Source organism: Nomascus leucogenys, chromosome 6 (genome assembly GCF_006542625.1).
Source record: "Nomascus leucogenys isolate Asia chromosome 6, Asia_NLE_v1, whole genome shotgun sequence".
Taxonomy (NCBI): domain Eukaryota; kingdom Metazoa; phylum Chordata; class Mammalia; order Primates; family Hylobatidae; genus Nomascus; species Nomascus leucogenys.
The window spans coordinates 29,025,588-29,049,428 of NC_044386.1; the positions used below are offsets into that span (position 1 = coordinate 29,025,588).

At 41.8% G+C, this 23,841-nt stretch overlaps 1 protein-coding gene across 6 annotated transcripts in view; it reads right to left on the bottom strand.

Annotated features, from left to right (window-relative positions):
* The window catches only part of DROSHA (drosha ribonuclease III), a 131,181-nt gene that overhangs the window by 97,557 nt on the left and 9,783 nt on the right, over positions 1-23,841 (bottom strand). For 3 of the 6 annotated variants that reach the window (XM_030813937.1, XM_030813938.1, XM_030813942.1), the window contains exons 5-10: positions 22,692-22,784; positions 16,710-16,820; positions 16,160-16,391; positions 12,214-12,355; positions 9,820-9,974; positions 5,715-5,795 (exon numbers count right to left, since the gene is read on the bottom strand). In XM_030813937.1, coding sequence (XP_030669797.1) covers positions 5,715-5,795; positions 9,820-9,974; positions 12,214-12,355; positions 16,160-16,391; positions 16,710-16,820; positions 22,692-22,784 — 814 coding nt within the window. The remainder of the gene's footprint in view (positions 1-5,714; positions 5,796-9,819; positions 9,975-12,213; positions 12,356-16,159; positions 16,392-16,709; positions 16,821-22,691; positions 22,785-23,841) is intronic. The other 3 variants (XM_030813939.1, XM_030813940.1, XM_030813941.1) reach the window with 3 other exon arrangements.

The following is a 23,841-nucleotide window of genomic DNA, read 5'->3' on the forward strand; positions in this document are numbered from 1 at the left end:
CAAAACTCCGTGTCAAAAAAAAAAAAAAAAGACGGGAAAAGGTGAACAAAGGCAGCAAAAGAAGTGTGCTGTGACAGCATCAGTTGTGATGGCATCACTGGGTGCACCTGTGATAGACATGGTGCTGTACACACAGACCCACGTTCAAGGAGGGACTTGCTGCCTGGCTGTGGAGGGCACAGACAGCAGGGAGCTTCCAGCTATAAGCTCCTTCAGGATCTCTCTCCACTGCAGATCTCCCTCCTCTGACCTCAGGCATGGCCCACATCAGGTCCTGAGCAAGGCAGAGGTATAAATGCCCAGCCATTTCAGCCCAGCTCAAACGGGCAATATGCATTCCACAGATCACCCCCAGGCTGAATGCAGCTTTGATGGGCCTCACTCACAGTTCAGCCAATCCTTCTGTCCAATCCTGCTTCCACCCTCTTCCTTTCACAGGTGTTGATTCCTAATAAACATCATGCACCCAAAACTCCATCTTGGCATCTGCTTCTAGAGAACCCAAGATGAGGCTGTTGGTACTAGGAGTGACCCAAGAAAACAGCAAATAAGATGGTGTTTTGGAGCTCAATCACCTCCCAACAAGCAATGAAGACGCCATCGCTGGTGGTAAGTGGAACACAGACAGCCCCTTGGCACCAGATGTCAGGGCAACTAAACTTTAAAGATGGTGAATTAGAAGCTGTACCCTGGAAGCAGGCCAAACACCCAGGTGTTTAAGACTGTGGAGAAAATGGTAGCTACAAGAACAATGGCTATGATCCTTCAGGGATGGATGGCTGTCGCTAAGCACCAGTGATGCTCTACCACAGTCCCCAAACCTTAGTGTACCCAGAAATCACCTGGAGGGCTGGTTAAATCTCAGACTGCTTGTTCCCCACTCCCAGTTTCTGATTCAGTGGCTGGGATGGGCTGAGAATCTGCCTTTCTAAGAAGTTCCCAGGTGAAGCTCGTATGAGTCTCAGCTGGGAGCCTTAACTTAGAGAACCACTGCACTATAGAAGTATAACAGCAGAGGAGAAAAGACGATTAGAAACCAGATGTGAAAGCCAGAAGAAACTCTCACTACCTACAGTGGGAGGTCACAGAAAGGCAGGACCAAGCCTAAGGCTTACCTGTGAGAGTGGCCAAGCCTCAAAGACAATTAGCCACAGTCAGGGCCCAGGAAACCTGAAATGGGGACATTTAGGTTTTGACTCCCCAGATTCTTCTATATCATCTGACTGCAGAGATGGCACATCCCTCCCAATTAAGAGCAACCACTCACTTGTGCCAGAAGACAATGGAAGAACTCGCAAGGCAACACTATCCCCCCTCACGCACCCCTCAACCAGTCTCCCCTCCTGGACAACACCTACAATTGGGGTCATTTCAGGGCCCCAACTGGTGAGGTGCTAGAAGGAAACAGATTATATTTCAAAAGAATTGCAGGAACTAACTAGCATGTGGCAACAGCCAGAGAAGTCTGCAGAGGACCTGATGCTGAGAGCGCTTGATCAACAGGGCCAGAACACAAAATTGTTTAGAGAAGAGTAGATTGACTTGGGGGCACTCAGGATACAACAACACCAGGGTATGTTGAGAACTCCCTACTAGCATGGCTCCTAAAAGCATGAAGAAGCAACGGCCCATGCTGAGCAAAGCTGAAATACCAGAATTGCCGTGGTAGACAGTGGAGGAAGGAATTCAAGGACTCAAGGAAGTTAGAATGGATAAAGTATCTACGGCTGGAAAATATGCCAAATAATCGTGTCGCATGGGAAGCCCCAGAGGACACACCAAAACGAATGTGCAGGTAACAGGAGCACAAACATCATCAGGAAGATCAGTGGTAGCCTCCTCTGCAGGCCAGGGCTGACCACAAAAGTGGTCAGAGAGCAGAGCTCACCAGCAGTAATAGGGATGACAGAATCCTGAAACAAGAGATGCCAGGTGACAGGACTAAGTGCTGGAAGCCATGCCAAAGTGGCAGCCAAGGGGGTCTGACCCACAAAGAGTCATGGAAATAGTTAATAGAACATGGTATCCTTGGGTACAAAATAAGTGGGTAACCAATAAGAGTACTACTTAGTTTGTACAAACATAAGAAACCAAGAATGGATAACCAAGAGACTGAAAGCAGGTCATTCCAATAAATAGTCACACTATTCCTTGCCCAGTTCCAGACGTGATCACATTTTTTGGACTGAAATCCACTGACTGACGAGGTGGCCAGATCCCAGAAGGAAGGATCCTGTAACAAAATAATAACCCTGTCATTCCCCAAAGGGGCTTATGGCCATTTAGCTGGGGAGCTGTACACTGGGAAAAGAGGAATAACAGACAATTCAAGCCATGTTAGATGCAGTATCTGAATCATCGTTGATACTTGGAGACTGGATACATCACTGTGGTGCCCCAGTTAGAATAGAGCATATGAGGCCAAGGTAATAAATGGATCTTGGTCAAGTTCTGACTTGCAGTGGGTCTACTGAATCACAGATCTACCCAGTGGCCCTTTCCCTGGTCCTTGAATGTACCACTAGAATTGACATTCTTGGCAGACCCAATGTGCTACTCGACATTGGGTCCTTGACATGTGGAATAAGAGCTATCCTAATGGGAAAGCCAAGCAGAAACGAAATTACCACCACCCCCGTCAACCCAGGCATCAAAACCAATATTGCACTGTGGGGATGGAAGAGGTCAGTGCCACCCTTAAGGATCTGAAGGATATAGGGGAGATGGTACCGGTCCTATCTCCAATTAATTCACCTGTCTGGCCCCTGAAGATCCTGAAGGATGACTGCAAACTACCACAAACTCAACCAAGCAGGAGCTCTGATTGTAGCTGTCAGGCCAGGTGTTGCAGTTTAGCTGGAGCAGATATAAAGTATATGGCAAATGATTTGGTGAATGGGTTATTTTCTATCCCAATCAGAAATGAGGATCAGAATGGTTCACAGACATTTATAGTTTTGCCCCAGGGCTGTGTCACTCATAATACCGAAGAGCTCCCGATGGTCGGGGCATGCTGCAAAACCTCACACTGCTCCATTACACCTCTGACATGATGATGATCAGGCTAGAGACCTCAGTGAAATGCATGCACCACAGTGGATGTGAGATAAACCCTACAAAGATTCAGGGGCCTGCCGCAGCCACACAGTTTTTAGGAGTCCAATGGTCTGGGGAATGCCAAGACATCCCCTCCAAAGTAAAAGACAATTATTATATCTTCCACCTCCTACAGTGAAGAAAGCACAACACCTAGTGGGCCTTTTCAGGCTCAGGAGGCAAGAGAATGCACATTTAGAAACACTGCTCCAACCCGCTTACAGAGTGGCGCAAACGGCATCAACAGCTGCCCGCACTGAGGACAGCCCATGTGAGAAACGGCCTCAGCTGTTCCAGGCTAGAGTACAAGCAGCCCTGCTGCTGGGGCCGTATGTTTTGGCAGATCCTACAGTGTTGGTGGGAAAAGATGCCAAAAGGAATCTGTGGCAGGCCACATTGGGAGAATCACAATGCTGGTCCCTGACGTTCTGGAGCAAGACCTGCCATCTATAGTGAAGAATTATGTGCCTTTGAAAAAATACTCCAGATGTGCTACTGGGCCCTGATAGATATGTAAGGCCTGGCCAAGAGATACCAGATACACACCAGATATACATGTGGCCAGAACCACCCATCATAGGGTAAATTCTGTCAGTCCCACCAGGCAATACAGCATCAGCAACAATCCGTCATAAGGCAGGAGTGGTACTGCCAGAGTCAAGCATACCCAGGAGCCAAGGGCACAAACAAGCTGCCTGGGCATGTGGCCCGGATCCCCACAGCTCCACCACTGTTGCACCAGCTCCCCTCCCTCAGCTGATGACTAAGGATGTATGGATGAAAGCAGAGGAAAAAGCCCAAGCTTGGTTTACAAATGGGTCAGTTGGCAAGAGTGGGTGAGCTGAAAACAGACGGCACTACAGCCTCACTCTGGGATGGCTCTGAGAGACAGCGCTGTGGGGAAATCTCTCCCAGGGGGTGGAGTTTCAGGCAGTGTACTGGGTCATCCACTTTGTGTGGAAAGAGAAGTGGCCTGAAGTTAGAATATAGATGGACTCCTGGGCAGAAGCAAGTGGCCATGCTGGCTGGTCAGGGGCCTAGAAGAAGAAAGATTGGAAGATGATGGATGAGAAGGTCTTGGGGTAGAGACTTGAAGGTGGACAAATGGAAGGGAGCATGATGAGCTCTATCTCACACATGGAGGTCCGTCAGACAGCACCACCATGCAAGAGGTACCAAGCAGACAAAATGACTGGGGCAGTTGGTGTCAGCCACCCTCTGTCCTTAGCCACCCCAGAGCGACAGGAGGGGCACATGAATGAAGTGACCACAGTAGCAGAGGAGGCTTCACATGAGCCCGATAGCATGGACCCCGCTTATCAAGCCTAAGCTATATAATTAAGCTAACTTCCGCTGCCAAACATCCAACTAGCCAGATACAATGACCCATGCTGAGCCCCCAAAATGGGACCATTCCTCCAGGAGACCAAACTGTCACCTGCCTTTCCTGCCTACAGGTCCCTAGCTGGCACCACTGCCCATCTAGTCTCCCTTCAAGGAAGGGCCTGCTGTCCAGATGTGCACTGTGTAGTCAGCACACAGCCTGTAGCTATTGGCTCCTTCAGGGTCAGCCTCAGCTGCAGAGCCCCCTCTCCCAAGGTCGTGCCCTTCCTGGGGTACTTTGCCCTGGGGACTGAGAGAGATGGGGGTATGGCAGCCATTCCGGCACAACACACAAAAATTCTGACAAGCCAGGCCTGATCAGACCCACATCACAGGTGAATAGTTCCCACCTCTGCTCTTTTCCTGTCACAGGTGTTGATCCCTCATCAACGTCTCAGAGCTCCCAACCTGAGGCATGTGCACAAACGCTCACAAGATGCCACCTTGTCCCACAAATTCCTCGCTACACTTGCCAACTTTCAAAGACAAATGAGCAGAAGTGATGCAAGTATTTCAAATTATCAGGCACCATCTCATAGTCTTTATTCCCATTATTGTTGAGCCCTCAAACAAGTTTTAAATAAAAATTAATGTTTTACGTATACTATGTTTAAATATAATGTGCTGAATTATAAAGTGAGGATCCTGGGATTAATAAAAATAGCTTACAAAAATAAAAGATAAAGGGAACAAATGAGGGACAATAATTGAAAGGGATAGTTATATATGACTCTACAATGCAAAAGTGTTCTACCTATTCAGTTAAACTTATTTAGAGGGTCCCTGATAAACCAAGGGTGGAGACGCAGGTAAAATAGTCAATATATATTCAGTTTGGTGGAAAAGACAGACTACCAGAGAGAGAAGACATGCGCTTCAGAGCACTTTAGTAAGAGTGTTGCTCCAGGGCCATTCAGAGCCGCTTAAGATGGAACATAAAACTATAATATGTACAGCTGAAGAATACTTAAAATGGGAAACACGTATCAAATACACCATGCCTATTTTAAATAATCAAACTACTAAAACTTTTGTTAAAGTTTCCTTGAGAACATTCCCCACTCCGCCCCCAAAACCCAAGTGCTTTCCTCTGCAATTATCAGTAACAGAGACTATTAGGGAATATGAAGAGAATTTTGATGGTATTATTTCATTTATGGGGGACAGAACAGCAACAACATCTGTCTACTTCTGGCTTCTCGGCATTTACAAACATAATAACCCAAACCAGTTACCTCTTCTCCAGGATAAATGCTGTGCCTAATTCCTGTGCGTCTTGCCTTTGCGCTGCATTTGCAGAGTGGTCCATCATTCATCTGTCAGAAACACAATGTAATTCGTTTTTATTGGAGGGAAAAATCCACACCATGCACAGTGATGCCCCCGAAAATGTGTGGGTTTTAATGTCATGAGCACTGAAGCTCTGAGAGGCTGTCACGGTTAGAAGATTAAACGGATGTTCCAAAACCAATAAAGCTGCAAACTGTCTATATTGTCTGATAAAGGGAAACCGTGTGACAACACGGCATTCCCAAGTTATTTGTGCAGCCGAGCAGAAAATACCAATGTCAGCACACTGTTTGCCCCCATCTTCTTCTACCAATTCCCAGGACACTTTGTTTCCCTATTTCTTATCTCAAGAAAAATGACTCTTTCACAAAAGCAAATTTTATATCCTGGAGGAACACACAGAGTGTTTTGAAGGTGACCTGCGGATTCAGTGTTTCGAAAAGAGAAACTGTAAGGTACCTCACTAGCAGAGAGAAGAAAATGCTACTAAAGCCAGAAAAACTTGCCACACTGGTCAGGTTAGATTACATCTCTTTCCCTGAATTTGTTTCAGTGCCACGAACTCCACCCACAAGGCTCCATAGGCAGGCAATTCTTCAAAACCTCTGGAACGGATCAGTGCTAAGCATGGGGATGATAAAGAGCACCGGGTCCGTGTGCTCAGTGAATATCTGTTCTAGACAGGAGAACAACATATATGTGATGTGCTTCATAATTTAAAAGAAAAAAAAATCACTCGAAAGTAGGTAACGCTGGGGCGTCAAACAGATGAGATGGACAAGAAAACAAAATGGCTGCTCCACAAGAGGCACCAGCACGCATGAGAAAAGGGGAGAAGGCAGAGAGTCCACGTCATGCTCTGGGCCACTAGACCCATCTAAATAAAATGGAACATTTATGTGGGGCAGAAGACCAAAAGAAGCAGAACTAAGATCAAAATCTGAAGGGCCTCACAAGCCAGGTTCATGAGTTCCTCTGGTATAGATGGTAATACTGAATCAAAAACAAGACCAGAGCTCAGATAGGGAAAATGAAGAAGTGGAGTTCCATTTCCCTTTTTTGTAATATTTTAAAAATACAGGCTGGTCAGAGTGTAATGGTTTTTTACAAGTAATTGATCACAGCCAGTTACAGATTTCTTCGTTCCTTCTCCACTCCCACTGCTTCTTCACTTGACTAGCCTTAAAAGAAAAAATATACGTATACATATATACACACACACATATTTATTTAAAGTTATTGAGATTAATAACTCATTATGTCCAATTAAAATATAAAAGTCAATAAGACTTTTTGAAAAAAAAAGTATTAAAGTAAAAAGCTATACCTTTCTTTAGCCTCTTGGGAAATCTAAAGATCCAGGTGGTACAGCAGAGGAATAATATTGCTACCGAAAAGAAATATTATGTTATTATCTAAAGTAACAGCTGGCAAATAAGAGATGTAACAGGATTTCATCAAAAGTTATAACACAGCTGTGCGCAGTGGCACACGCCTGTAATCCCAGCATTTTGGGAGGCCAAGGCGGACGGATCACCTGAGGTGAAGAGTTCAAGACCAGCCTGGCCAACATGGCAAAACCCCATCTCTACTAAAAAATACAAAAATTAACTGGGCGTGATGGCGGGCGCCTGTAATCCCAGCTACTCATGAGGCTGAGGCAGGGAGAACTGTTTGAACCAGATATGTAGAGGTTGCAGCGAGCTGAGATTGTGCCACTGCACCCAGCCTGGGCGACAGAGTGAGACTCCATCTCAAAAAAAAAAAAAAAAAAAAAAAAACAAAGTTATAACACACTCCTAAGGCCAGGTGCAATAGCTCATGCCTGTAATCCCAACACTTTGGGAGGCCGAGGCAGGCAGATCACTAGAGGTCAGGAGTTTGAGACCAGCCTAGCCAACATGGTGAAACCTCATCTCTACTAAAAATACAAAAGTTAGCTGGGCGTGGTGCAAGCCTGTAGTCACAGCCACTGGGGAGGCTAAGGCAGGAGAATCGCTTGAACCTGGGAGGTGGAAGTTGCAGTGAGCTGAGATCACACCACTGCACTCCAACTCCAGCCTGGGCAACAGAGCAGGAGTTTTTTTGAGACTCTGTCTCAAAAAAAAAAAAAAAAGGACAAAAATAAAGTTATAACACACTCTTAATGCCAGTCATGACTTGTTGTGATGAAAAATATAAAAAATTAACTTAGTGCTCACTGATCTCCAGGAAAGCTGAGACATCCTACATGCTTGCCTTTTACCAAGGTCTGGGATCCTACATATTCAGCCCTTCACAAGGCTCAACTATACAGAGGACACAAAACCAGTAACACTCAACAGCATTAGAGAGACTGTTTACAAAGCACTGTTGAATTTCTGATAGAAACAGGTATCCACGGAAATCAATGTAGAGGCTTCTTGCGAACAGGAAACAACAGTCAAGTAAAAAGACTAGAGGGCCAGGTGCAGTGGCTCACGCCTGTAATCTCAACACTTTGGGAGGCTGAGGCAGGAGGACTGCTTGAGCCTAGGAGCTTGAGACCAGCCTGGGCAACATAGGGAGACCTAATCTCTACAAATAATTTTTTAAAACTAGCCAGGCAGCCCGGGCACAGTGGCTCACGCCTGTAATCCCAGCACTTTGGAAGGCTGAGCCAGGTGGATCACCTGAGATCGGGAGTTTGAGACCAGCCTGACCAACATGGAGAAACCCTATCTCTACTAAAAATACAAAAGTGGCCAGGCATGGTGGCGCATGCCTGTAATCCCAGCTACTCAGGAGGCTGAGGCAGGAGAATCACTTGAACCCGGGAGGCAGAGGTTGCGGTGAGCCAAGATCACGCCATTGCACTCAAGCCTAGGCAATAAGAGTGAAACTCTGTCTCAAAAAAAAAAAAAACTATCCAGGCATAGTGGGACGCCCCTATAGTCCTAGATACTTGGGAGGCTGAAGCAGGTGAATCACTTTGGCCTGGGAAATCAAGGCTCCAGTGAGCCGTTATAGCACCAGTGCACTCCAGCCAGGGCAACAGCGTGAGACCAGGTCTCAAAAAAAACAAAAACACAAAAAAACAAAAAAAACCCACATACAGAGGAAGTTTATTTTATGGGAGACAAAAATGTTCTAAAATTCAATTGTAGTGATAGTTGTGCAGCCCCATGAATATACTAAAAAATGCTGGATTATAAATTTGAAGTACAATTGTATCATATGTAAATTATAACTCAACAAAGCTGTTTAAAAAGAAAACCAAGTTTTAAAATGCATTGGCAGTTCTGCAAACATTTCTGCTCAATTCCAAGAGAGTAAAAGGAACACACAAAATACATTTCTGCCAGACGTTCTATAAAAAAAAGATGGATAGCTGTCATCTAACAAGAACCAGGAGAAAAGCATTTTAATTAATATAGAATGTTATAAATTTACCCACAAAATATAAATTTTAAATTATCTTTTTATAGATATACCTTATGCTTTTTAACTTTACATGCATTAAAGATACAATTTTTGCATGTATTATGTATCTGTGTGACACAAATCTTTTTTAACAATGCTAATTTTATTACGTATTACTTCATATTAAGACAGTAATTAAAAATAAAAATAATTATGTCCACCTATTATGTCATTAGCTCAAATATGTTTAACAAGGAAGAGAACTTGTGACTGTTACCAACTAAAAAAAAAAAGAAATCTTATAGGACTTATTTGCTATTGCAGCAAGGTAACTTCCAGGTGAACTACTTCTAAAAAGACCTCCGAGTTCTCTCTCCTCATCCTACCATGTGTCTCCTTCCATCTACTGCAAGTTTAATGAGGCAGGGCCATTACTCCTCTCCCCAACACGGAATTTACAAACATCATCAAAAATGATTCAAGGGATAGCGGCTCTGGTGCTTATGCTTTGGAACTAACCTGAAGCTAACCTTCAGGTTGTGTCTCAGGACACAACCCTGAGAGTAAAATTCAGTTTCACTACTAGGCAACATGCATCTTCTGAGCCCAGAGCAATAACCGTTATGTCTGGGTTTGCAACCTTCATAGCAAGGGCATAAAAACACGCACCTGGCCTGGATCGTTGTACCAAAGTTCATCATGAAGTCGGTCAGGGTGGGCCTTTTTGCGTTTGATTTCTGCAATAACGTCAAAAACTTCAGAGTCTGAGCTGCTAGAACAGGTGCTGTCCTCATCAGACTCACACTCGGATTCACTGGAACTCTCTAACAGGGGTTGGGAGGAAAACACAGAAATTGATGGAATTAACAAACTGTTTTGTTTTTTTTTTTTTTTTCTGAGATGGAGTCTCGCTCTGTCACCCAGGCTGGAGTGCAGTGCGCAATCTCAGCTCACTGCAAACTCCACCTCCCGAGTCCAAGGGATTGTCCTGCCTTAGCCTCCCAAGTAGCTGGGATTACAGGCACCTGCCACCACACCCAGCTAATTTTTGTATTTTTAGTAGAGACAGGATTTTGCCATGTTGGCCAGGCTGGTCTCAAACTCCTGACCTCAGGCGAATCGCCCATCTCGGCCTCCTAAAGTGCTGGGATTATAGGCGTGAGCCACCGCACCCGGCCGACAAACTGGTTTTTGTGGAGACTTCCAAATGACCTAAACCTCTAAAGGTAAGAAGAGTTCTTTATTCTTCTAGAAAATACTTAAGGGCCTACTCTACACCAAATACTCTACTAAGCAACACCATTAAAAAATATATAGCCCATAATGCTAAGTCACAATCTAGTTGGGGAAGCAAAGAAAATAAAGATCTTTAGAGAGAAAGTAAGACTTGATGAGCAATGTCAGATAAAATGAAAAACCATAGTAGTAGTACGTAGTTTAACATTCAAGCTATGTAAAGATCCATAAAAGGGCAGTTTCACTGGGATCCAGAAAGGCTGGTGATAATTTCAAAGAAGGAGCACATGTGACCCAGGCACTGCGACGGGATGGGAGAAGCATGATAAGGGGGAGAAAAGAAGAAAGGAATGAAGAGGGAGCATCGTAGGCAAAAGCGTGGAGCTAAGAACACAGTGGACTAGCTAGAGCGTGGGCCACACAGAAAAACACTGGGAGGTTAGGGGCTGGGAGTGCTGGGAATGCCACAGTGAAGGCTGGGAATGCAAGACCAAAGACTTGACATTTTTTTTCCCTCAGTAACAGCAAGAGAAGATGTTAGTCCTTAAAGTGACTGAATAAAAACAGACACAGACTTATGCTAACTGAAATAAGCCAGTTACAAAAAGACAAATACTACATGATTCCACATATATGAGATACCTAAGAGTCAAATTCATAGAGAAAGAAGGTAGCATAGTAGTAATAAGGGAATGGGGGGAATTGGGGTCTGGGGAGTTATTCCTTAACAGGTCCAGAGTTTCAGTTTATAAAAGGAAAACAGTTCTGGAGACTGGTTGCAAACAATGTCATGTTGAACCCTATTGAACTGTATGCTTAAAAATGGTAAAGATGGTAAATTTCATATTATGTGTATTTTACCACAATTTGAAAAAAAAAAAGACCTAGAAGTTAGATTAATCCTACATAGTGAGATTCCATCTCTACAAAAAGAAAAATAATTAATTTTTAAAATAAATTAATCCTATAAGAGATTAACGTAATAGTAGCATAATAAAATCCAACATGGAGTTGTATTTACATGTACTGCATGAGATAGATGCTACTGTCATCCCTATTTTACAAATGAGAAAAATCTAAGATGGAGATGAACCTCTGGCCCAAGGTCACATATCAAGCAGGTGGTAGAGCAGGGATTCAAACCCAGGCCATCCAGCTCCCGACTCAGGTGCCTTTGCCCAGTATGGATAACTGCCTCTCAGCGTGTGGGATGTAATGGAGGTGGGCAGATGAGAGCCAGAGAGAACATGTAGGTAAATGCACACTGAATGTCTCATCTGTGCATGGCATTCTGTTAGGGGCTAAGGATACAAAGTGATAAAAAGCAATTTCCATCCTCAAAGATTTTACAAGCTACTTGGAACCTCAGAACATATAATGAAAAAATAGACCACCTTATGAAAAAGCTACGCAAACTATCTACACAAGTGGAGAGAAACCTTCAAACAGAGCTGGGCTATAGTCACCGTTTCCCTCATCAAACCAGGTGCACCTGGCAAAGGAGAGGGCCAAGGAAGGACAACTGTCCTCAGAGGCGGGGGCACGGGCTCCTGCTTTCGGAAAGATGCTGAACTCTTCTGACTGGACAACTCTCCAAGAGGCATGCCTTGCAAACGAGATCGCTGCTGTATTCTGCCAAATGAACTAAGGAAAAATAGGATCAAAAAGAAGGAAGTTCTACTGCTATGTATCTTACTGACTGTAATTAAGAAAAATAAAATGAAAAAGAAGAAATCTCAATGTGGGACTCTAAAGGGTATTTCCCCAAAATTTAGGAATGAAGCTATAATCGCAAGGGTCTCAGGCTAGTTAGTGACTCTGACTCACCTAAATCTTCATCAAGCTTCGTCTTTGGAGGTTCCCACGGAGGCCGAGCAGCTTTGGCCTTTTCTTGCCTGCTCCCCAACTCCTCCTCAAATTTGTCATATAAGTCCCGAAGCCTACTTGTTCCAACCACTGTAGAATCTCCCTTTTAAAAATAAAAGATTAATATTAGGAACTATATCAATAACGATCATATCAAAGATATGTAAGATCTCACAGGTAATCAAAACATTTTTAACAGCAAGATGCTATTTTTCAACCCTCAATTTAACAAACATTTAAAAACAAAATGCTCGAGTACTGGCAATCATACTCTGAATCAAACACACACTTATCGCTGACACAGTCCTCAGGTAAATGTGCCCTGCCAACATTCAGAAACATTAGAACCGGCCAGGCGTGCTTGCTCACGCCTGCAATCCTAGCACACTTTGGGAGGCAGAGGCAGGAGGACTGCTCGAGGCCAGGAGTTCAAGACCAGCGTGGGCAACATAGCAAGACCCCACCTCTATGAAAAAGAAAAAAATTAGCCAGGTGGTGTGTGCCTGTGCTACTTGGGAGGCTAAGGCAGGAGAACTGTTTGAGCCCAAGAGTTGGAGGATGCAGTGAGCTATGACTGTGCCACTATACTCTAGCCTGGGTGACACAGTAAAACCTTATCTCAAAAAAAAAAAAAAAAAAAAGAAAAGAAACATTAGAACAGTTCATCTACACCCTCTTAAAATGACATTTTTAAAAAAATCATGACCCTCAGAGAATCATGACAACTGACATCAAATACCCTCCTAGGGAATGTACACTTCCTACTGAAAATCACTGATAATCTATCTTCTCCTATATCAATCCAACAAGCAACAAGAAATATCCTATATATCCCCCCCACCCCTCTCTCTCTCTCTCACACACACACACACACACTCACACACACACACACTCATGCCTTAAACACAAGGACATAAACATGCACACACTCTCTCCCACACACACACAGACACATACCACAAACACGGGACTCTGCAACAGATTCCTAGAGGAAATTTTCCACTTTTCCTCACTCAATTTCCAGGTTGAAAATCACTTTACATGTCCACACTCTGACTTAGTAGCCTTAAAATGTAAAAACCAGACCTGTCAAATGTAAAATTAAGGCAAATCATAAAATCTGGTACCCAGAAGAGGGGATAATTCAGGCCCCATCTCATTGTTGGGAGTGGCAATGCCGGTATAGCTTTGACATTCTCACCACCTTCTCTGCACCACAGACAACAAAACTCAAAGGCAAATGTCAGCCTTTTGAGTTTATCAGTCTTCCTCCTACACTGGAGTTTTAATATACTCATAATGATGTAATAAAAAACAACCAGCCCTGCCTGTTTAAACTCCCTGAACTTCAGTGTCTTCATCTTTATTGTTTTAAGAATAATAACACCTATGGCAGCCATTCTTCCCTTCTTCCTAATAGAAGCAGGATTCTATAAGATTTGGAGAAGAGAACTCCTGATCTCTGGGAAGGTAGGCTGAGCCACCAGCCCCTCTCAAAGATGTCCATGTCCTAATCCCCAGAAATTAAATATATATGTTAACTTACATGGCAAAAAGGATTTGCAGCTGGCTGGACCCAATCTTAGTACAGGAATCCTTAAAATCAGGGAACCTTTGCCAACAGGGGTCAGAGATACAACAGAAAAAGAGGCAAGAGATATTTAAAACATGAGAAGGACTCGACCACCATTGCTGGCTTTGAAGACAGAGGAAGGGATCCACAAGTCAACGAATGCACATGGCCTGGAGGAACAAAGAAGTGCCCACAGCTGACAGCCACCAAGGACACAAGGTCCTCTGTCCTCCAGACACAAGGAACTGAACTCTGTCAGCAACCTGAATGAGCAAGAAAACAGATTTTCTCCAGAGCCTCCATAAAGGAGCACAGACCTGCTGACATCTTGATGGAGCCAGTGAGACCCAAGCTGGACTTCTGACCTCCCAAGCTGTGAGATGACAAATGTGTGTGGTTTCAAGCCATGCTGTTTGTGGAACTCTGTTATGGCAGTAAGGAAAAACAAATCCCTGGGGTAGGCATGTCACATGGCTCTGGTAAAGGGATGGAAGGGAAGTCAAGGGATGAAAGGAGAGCTCGGGCAAGACACTACAAGAATGCTCACCCAACACGCCCTCTGCATCCTGCGTGTGGGGACACGGGTGTGTAAGGACCTGAGGCCTGCTGGTCCTGCATCATCCTGCAACTGTGGAAGATGCTCAGGAAGACAGCAGGGCCTGCCATGACTGAGGCACTCAGTGAACACCAGCCACGGCCTCCCTCTAGGTACCTTATTATGAGAAGAACAAACCCAGCTTGTTTAAGTCCCACTTAGTCAGGTGTTATTACTCCTAGCAGCATTTCTAACTGACAGAACCACCTTCTTGCCAGGGGTGTTTTCACAGTCAAGTAAGACAACATGAGAAGCATGGAGTAACATTCGGGCACCATGAAAGTGCACAGTATGTGAGCTTTCCCTTCCCTGTACCACATCAACTATGACTTAAAAGCCTGCTCTAATTTATCAAATAAAATATCACACCACTATGAAAGACTTCTCAAATCCTTTGTTTCCAAAAACACAGAAATCTCCTTTCAAATTCCCCACAGATAAAAGTCCAAATAGAAGCTATTTTCACAAAATTCCAAATAACACAACCCTCTCTTATCTCTTATCTAATCCCATGCACTAAATCTAACATCTGCAACTTTTCATGCCCTAAATCTGCAAAAGTTCATTGATTAAATGAATGAGATGTCGACTCATTCATTTCATCAATGAACATTACTATATGCCTATTTTGTGGCAAATATGCCTAACAGGATGGAGGCATAACACCTAGGGGGAAGAGGGGAAGAGACAGCAAAAAGGTGACAGTGACAGAAAATAAAATGGAGATGGAAGAAAGAAAAGAGAAGTGAGCATGTAGAAATAGTGGTGGAGTCTGCCATGGCAATGAGCACGCTGGCCGTAGCACCACAGGCGCCCCGGCCCTGGCAGCATGCGCTCTAGGAGTCTTCCCTCCAGCCCATTAAGGGTGACAGTGGCTCTCCCTTTCTGCAAAACTAGCCAATATGCATGGGCAACTTCGTAGGCTTGGTGCTGTTTTGGTCAAGGATACACTTTGAAGAGACAAACTCAAATTCTTCCTTATTTTTCATTTTGGAGAAAAAACACACACACACATACACACATACACACCACAAACTGTATAAACTAGTTACACGTGAAAGCTTATGAAACCACCAGTATTGAGACTACCAGCATCATTAAAAATGTAGAATAGGCTGGGCACAGTGGCTTACACCTGTAATCCCAGCACTTTGGGAGGCCAAGGCAGGAGGATTGCTTGAGCTCAGGAATTCGAGACCAGAGTGGGCAACAGAGTATGACCTCGTCTCTATTAAAAAATACAAAAAAATTAGCCAGTCATGGTGGCACATGCCCCCGTAGTTCCAGCTACTCAGGAGGCTGAAGTGGGAGAATCACTTGAGCCTGGAAGATCAAGGCTGCAGTCAGCCGCGATGGTGCCACCGCACTCCAGCCTGGGTGACAGAGTGAGACCCTGTCTCAAAAATAAATAAATAAAAATGCATTATAAAAAGACACTTTAATTAACCTACTGCACTCTTGGCTTTCAGCTTTTTAAAAAGGCTTTTGTCTGTAAGTGATTCGCAGCTAGGGGTGATCTTTCCCCCCAGGGGACATTTGGCAATATTTGAAGACATTTTTGGTAATCACAACTGGGGAGGGGTACTACTGGCATCTAATAGGTAGAGCCCAGAGATGCTGCTAAACATCCTACAGTGCATAGGGCAGTCCCCACAATCAAGAGTTATCCAGCCCTAAAGGCCAATAGTGACAACGCCGAGAAACCCTGGTCTATAGCTTGTCTGCTACTTCGGACCTACCACCTGATCCATTGGGTCACTGGAGTAGTAGTTTTCTGAATGAGTGCAGCGAATCCACACAGGCTTAAGAAGTTCTTCTTCCTCCTCCTCATTCTTGTCAGGCACGGTCTCCTCGGGCTCTTTTTCCTTGATTGAGGTATAGTTCTTGTCTTTGCCAGAACTCTGGTTGTCACTCCATCGGTCTTTTTCTTCCTCCCAACGAGCTCTCTTCTTCTCCCTACTTGGGGAGCAACTTCAAAAGAGGGCAAAGGAGGTTAATTATTAAAAATACTCTTCCTCCCAACGAGCTCTCTTCTTCTCCCTACTTGGGGAGCAACTTCAAAAGAGGGCAAAGGAGGTTAATTATTAAAAATACTCTTCCATTGTAAAAACTATTCCATTTCACCTATTTGGTGCATTTTTCACCTAAAATATGAATACCATGCCAAATCACCATGTGTACTTTTGTTAAACCTGTGATTCCCAAATACCAGTCTGGTGGCATCAGAATCACCTGAAGTTTACTTGTTTAAAAATACAAATTCCCAGGCCCCACCCCAGATCTACTTACTGATTCATAATCTCCAGGGGTGGGGCCCAAGAATCTGTATTTTTAATAATCTCCCCAGGTAATTCTGGTGTGCATCCAGCAGGTTCAGGAACAACCGATAAACCGTAACTCCTAAAAGAAAAAGATATTTGCGAAATGTTTGGAAATGTCCACATATGGACAATTTCAGCAATGAGAATACCAGTTTTGAATCCTCCACATCGGTCTTTGCCAGGAAAAAAAGACTTTAAGACTTCACAAAACAGGGTCTCAATATGGCCATAAATTTGGCCTGAGGACTATAATAATAATCCAAGAGTGAACCAGTTATGTCATCCCTAACGATGTCTCTGGAACCCCAGTCTTGGGCATTACTACTTGGCGAACCAACACTTTGCCTAATGTTGGTCCTCACAAATATTAATATTAACTCAGTCAATAAAGAAGGATGAAAAAACAACTCTATCTCCTTGACTTCCTGGGGCTTGAAATCTGCAAAGACCCATCCTATGGATGTACTTGGAGGGAAAAACCTATAGGGTCAGCTGGGCGTGGTGGCTCACATCTGTAATCTCAGCACTTTGGAAGGCCGAGGCGGGAGGATCACTTAAGCCCAGGGGTTCCAGACCAGCCTGGGTAACATGGTGAAACCCTGTCTCTACAAGAAGTACAAAAATTAGCCAGGCATGTTGGCGCACACCTGTAGTCTCAGCTATTCAGGAGGCTGAGGTGGGAGGATCACGTGAGCCTGGAAGGCTGAGGCTGCAGTGAGCTATGATCGCACCACGCACTCCAGCCTGGGCAACAGAGCAAAACGCTGTCTCAAAACAACAACAATGACAACAAAACCTATAGGGTAGATTTTAATTTAAGCCCAAGAAATTTAGGTAGAACACAGAGACCTTGAGAATCCAGCGAAGTAGAAAAACTGCTTTGTAAGATCAGCTGGTAGCCTTCACAGCTCCACTAACAAAGTTACTACTATCCATGAAAGTTTACATCCAGATCAAAGTAGTAAGTATTCTCATTAACTCTACCACTAACTTGTAATTTTCTAACAGGGAAAGTCTGTATGTATATATGTGTGTGTAGGTATGTACACTTTGGATTAGAAAGATTATACATATTATTTATATAACTTTTAAACATTACAATATGCATCATTAGTTTTGTTACCAGAAAAATTACTGTCAATGTATGTTCGCTGTAGGAAAAAAAAAGCACAAACATAAACAAAAACCACACATAATACCACTCAGAGAAAATCACTATATTTCACAAATGTTTTAATGTTATAGCCTGACCTTCTCATTCAGTAGTAAATCAGGAACACCTATTTCAATAATTATATATTTGGAGCATTTTTAATAGGTACATTATTATTCTTTTATATGTATATACCATAGTTTAGCAAAACTAATAATAGTTATTTAGGTTAACATTTACTTCTCTTCCACCATAAACAATGCTATGATGAACACATTAGTGTTCTTTGCACACTTGTCAAATTCTTTCCCAAATGCATACTTTTTAAGGCTTCTCTCTAGTTAGGTAGTACTCATTTAGACTACTGTCAAAACCACATAAGAGTTCCCATTTCCACACATCCTGTCACTATGGTTATTTTTAATCTTTGCCATTCTGATGAAAAAGTATTTTCATATAATTTAATTTGAAGTATTTTATCGATACTGAAATGAATACATTTCATGCTTACATCTTTTGTGAACATTCTGGTCATAGGCTATGCAAATATTTTTAAAATTATGATTAGAGTCTTTAATTTGTTGAAACAGTTTTCATTAAGGTAACTGTCCTCCCTCTGTCATATGCATTGTAACCGTTTCCAGTTTCTTGCTTTGAAATCTATTTGTTTGTTGCTACATACAACTTTTATAAAGTCAAATCTAGAGATCTTTTTATGCTTCCTGCCTTAGTATGCTTGGAAGCCATTTCCTATCCCAAGGTTAAAAAAATATTTTCATCAGTTACTTTTAACACAATTTTTAATTCTCTCTCTCCAAGGTGTAAGGCAGAAATCTAATCTCAATTTTTCCTCCAAATGGCTCACCAATTGCCAGTTTCTCCTCTGATTTGAAAAAAACATATTCTTTATCACATGCAACTTTACATATTTATTAGATGTACGTAATATATATTCTCTCTCTTTAGTTGTTTCAAATTTTTGATATTTAACCCATGTGAAATTTTTAAAATTATTATATATTTCCAGAACCTTTAATACTTCCAGAGTAAGTATCCTTGCATTACTATTTTTCTTCATTATCCTAACTTGTATCCCAAAGAAAAATTAAAGAGTCATTATGAAGTCCTAAAGCCAGTACTTAGGGTCAGGCGTGGTGGCTCATGCCTGTAATCCTAGCACTTTGGGAGGCCGGGGTAGGAGGATCATTTGAGGCCAGTAGTTCAAGACCAACCTGGGCAACATAGTGACATCCCCATCTCTTTTTACATTTTTAAAAACTAAAAAAAAAAGAAGGCCAGGCGCGGTGGCTCACGCCTGTAACCCCAGCACTTTGGGAGGCTGAGGCGGGCGGATCACAAAGTCAGGAGATGGAGACCATCCTGGCTAACCCGGTAAAACTCCATCTCAACTAAAAATACAAAGAATTAGCCGGGCATGGTGGCGGGCGCCTGTGGTCCCAGCTACTCAGGAGGTTGAGGCGGGAGAATGGCATGAACCCGGAAGGCGGAGCTTGCAGTGAGCGGAGATCGCGCTACTGCACTCCAGCCTGGGCGACAGAGCAAGACTCCGTCTCAAAAAAAAAAAAAAGAAAAAAAGAAAAAGTACTTTAACTGAAGTTACATTAAAATTATAGATTACAGTCATGTGCCACTTAACAACAACAGAGATATATTCTAAGAAATGAGTCCTTAGGTGATTTCATCACTGTACAAACATCACAGTGTGCCTACACAAACTTAGATGGTATAGCCTACTACACGCCTAGGACAGGCGGTATAGCCTGTTGCTACTAGGCTACAAACCTGTACAGCATGTGACTGTACTGAATACTGTGGGCAACTGTAACACAGTGGTAAATATTTATGTATCTAGACATATTTGAACATAGAAAAGGTCTAGTAAAAAAATAAGGTATTATAATCTTTGGGACCAGCGTTGTATACAGTCTATCACTGACTGAAATGCCATGTGGTACGTGACTATATTGTGAAGAAAACTGGTATTTTTACAACATGGTCATCCACTACGGGAATAGGACATACCTTCCTTTTATTACATCACCTTCTTTGTCATCAGCTACATTTTATAGTTTTCTTCCCATTGGTTCTATGCATTACAAGACGCTTAAATAATTTATTAATAACTTTCCATAGTGAATTTTAATTTTTCTTTGCATTACATTTTCTAACCAGGTAGTCCTTTTTATTTAAAAGGCTGTTAAAATACTGTCAGGTAATAATGGCAACTCTTAGCTCCTAGGGACTCTTTTTGGTTTGTTTTGGTGCTTACTCTGAGGCTGGCACCCTGCTGAGCACTTTACTGACATTTCACATTTAATCCTGACAGCAAGCCTAGGAGGCAGATATTAACATCCCCTACAAAGGAGGAAACAGCCTTGAAAATCAGTCACTTGCCTAATACGATAAAGCTAGGAAGCGGTAGTTAAATGCTAATATGGTTGATACAGACATTTCAGCATGTTCTAAAAAGAAATCCCACCAAATGTTTTATTGCCAAGAAACACAGGCAAAAGACATCCTCACCCATCCTTTCAAGCAGGAGTTGTGAATGATGTAATGAATGGTCAGGGTCAGTTGTTGTGAACATCAGTTAATATTTTTTTTAACACTTTGGGAAGGGCATTTCAACACAGAAACAAAAGATCTTTTTTAGGTAAGTGTCTCAGGCACTCCAAAATTCAAAATCCAAACTCCCAATGTTTCTTACCAATATGCTACAGTGCAAACTGGTAACTTTTCCCCCTCACAGTACTTCCATCTCTAATTTTTACTTTCTGCTGCGTTAGTCAGAACTTATAGAATTCAAGTCTACCTTCTCTGCAAGCTACCCGGCATTAGAGAAGAAACCATTAAACCGAGGCTATTTCCAGCACTTATACATTAAAAATCATCCACCTCAAATAGGTCCTCAGTGATGTCCACTGACACAATACCCTGGCTTTTCTGCTGTCTCCTCTCCTCCTCCTCAGGCCCTCTTTTCATCTTTCCTAATTAATCCCATCTAACCCGTGGCACTTCATCCTTCCTAATTAATCTCTTCTAATCTACAGCAACATGTAAGTGTCCTATCAAACGCACTTACAGCACTTAACTTTCCATTTCCTATTAAGTGGGGGCCTTTGTTAATGACTATATCACACATACCAGCGCAATACCCAGGACACACAAAAACACCACGTTTTTAATTACCATGTTGATTGTATCATAAGGATATTCAGTAACAATGATAAGCAATGGGGCCTCCTTGCCTTTTTTCAAATTTGTATGGGAAAGGCCAGCAGGTTTCAACACCACATTTGACTCTTTGGGGATAGTATCCATCAGGTTCATCATGAGCTAGCATTCTTCATCACGTTAAAGACAACTGTTAATAGTTCTAGTTTACTAGTTTTTACTCACATATGGATGCTGGTTTTAGTTTAAATACCTAAAAGGCAAGTACTGAGATAACCCTACAGATTTTGACACATAGAATACAGATTTTCTAATATTAACTTTTCTATCCATGCAGTCTTGGAATAAACTCTATCAGTTATTTTAACAAACTACTGAAAACATTTGCTAATATCCTAATTCATGTTTTTATATCCATATTTGTAAGAGAGATTGCTGTGTCGTTTTTGTGTCATTTTTTTTCCCTTGGTTAGGTTTTGCCATCTGGTTTTTCCTGCTACTACAAAATGAGCTGAGCTTTCCTTCCATCTTTTTTTAGTGTTCAAGACCACTTTAAAACTTTTTTCAGAGGTGGTGCAAAGTAAGCTTTTTCCATTTTTCCAGAGTTATTGACCTATTAAAGTTTTCTGCTTCTTGTGTGAAATTATTTTTGTTTTCTTAAAAATCAACCCATCACATTCGTTAATTTTTTATACTGTTTTAAATTTTTAAATTTCTTTTCATTCCTGTAATCATACACTTTCTCAAACCTAATGTTATGTACATTTTTCTTTTCTTTATTTCCCACTTTAAAAATTGTATTTGCATTTACTTACAATATAGTTATATCACTATAGTTCTGTTTCCATTTCATTAATTTATCTTTAAATCCCTTTTTCTGCTTTTCTTAAGCTCCACCAATTTCTAGAGCCAAGTGCTCGGATAATAATTATATACATAGTTACCATTTATTTGGCACTTACTTCAGGCCCAGTTCTAAGTGTTTGACATGCATTATCTCAATGACCCCTTATCACTCAAGAAGGTACATATAACTGTCCTTATTTTACAAACGAAGACACTGATAACTTTGCCCAGTAATAAAATTGGGGGATCTAATAACTGACCCCGAATCTGTCAGATTCTAGAGTGCTGTTCTTCATTACCATTATATTAATGTAAGACCACAAAATTTTACTCTGGGATATAGAATTGATTACACCCTTTAAGTTTTGGGTGATGGCAATCTCAATGTCATTTTCTAATGAAAATATGACTGCAGTTTTGCTCTTTTTTTCTGAAACATGTAAATTTAAGAGCATAATTATGAATTTCCAAGGTTTTTAAAAATGATTAATGTATAGTTTTATAGCACTGTGGTCAGAAAAAGTGGTCTGTATAATTTCTAATTTTTGGAAATTTATCAAGATTTTCCTTGTGCATAATCAATGCATCTGGAAAGTAAAGTCTTTTAAATTACAGGCTGCTTTAGCTTTTCTCACAGGTCATCCTGGACAGACTCTGAGGCCATTATGAAGACTTGGCTGTTGCTCCATACAAGCACAAAATCTGAATTCAAGGAGATAATCCTATGACTTCTTTCAGTGTCAACTCCTTGCTTACCTTCCAGATCTCTTATACTCTTTTTTGTAGGACCTTTCCAGAGATGGTGATCTTCGGTTGTCTCGATGCCTGTGTCTCTCCCGTTCTCGCTCTCTTAAAGGAATTAATACACAGAGCTGTTTTCAACAGAAAGACTCAAAAACACCATCTCTTTTCAGTGAATTCATCTTCTAAATAAATGGACCACATCTAGGAATTTTTCAGGCACTATTCACTGGGGGATATTTTTATGCCTTCTTAATTTATTAGAGGATAAAGGAGCTTTTCACCTTACAGAAGTTAACTAACTTGGAGAATTTTTGTAGTTTTCTTTAAAGAAAGAAGTCATACATGATGCTATGCAATAATGGGAATTTTATCCTAATCTTCCCTTAAAACCTTGCAATCAGCCAATCCTTGGTTATTTAACCTAGAGGGAAAACTCTAAAGAACTCTACATCCTATTGATTTCTAAAAAATGCTCTATTTCACCTATCAAATAAATGTAAATTATAAAGCTTTTATAGTGAAAATTAGGACAAGGTTCTATAATGAAAGAGCTCTTAACGCTTATGGCTTATAGGCTTGAGTTGTAGATCTAGCTATCACTAACCTGCCATGAGGCCATGACTAAGTCACTTGAATGCTATTTTTCATCTGGAAAAAACTAAATAGAGATGTTGGGCTTACTTAATGTAAAAAAAAAAGATGAGGAATTTTTAAAACCTTCTCATGTAAAACTGGGGTTTAATAATATTAACAGCTTTTGAGCCTATTTAACAATGAGGATCTAGAAGAGAAATCTGAACTCTAGTGTGTCTGAATCAGAACTACAAGTCTAAAGGAAGTAACCTTCCAATCTTAGAATAGGAAAAATAAAATGCTATATTAACCTGAGTCTAGAAAGAAGACCATAAAAATGTTTGAACTCAAAAATATCCCCCAACCTATCGCCAAACAGAAATGTCAATACATTGAAAATAGAACTTACAAAACTGACAGATCGGTGAGTGCTTAGGTATTAAAATAGAAATTGCTTTCTACTTAAAGATTCCCCTGTTCTAAAGGAAGACTCCTTTGAATAATGTTTCTGATAGATATACAATCCTCAGATATATACCAGCTATCCCAAATAAAGCAGCCAGAGATTTGGATTCTACATTCTTCATCT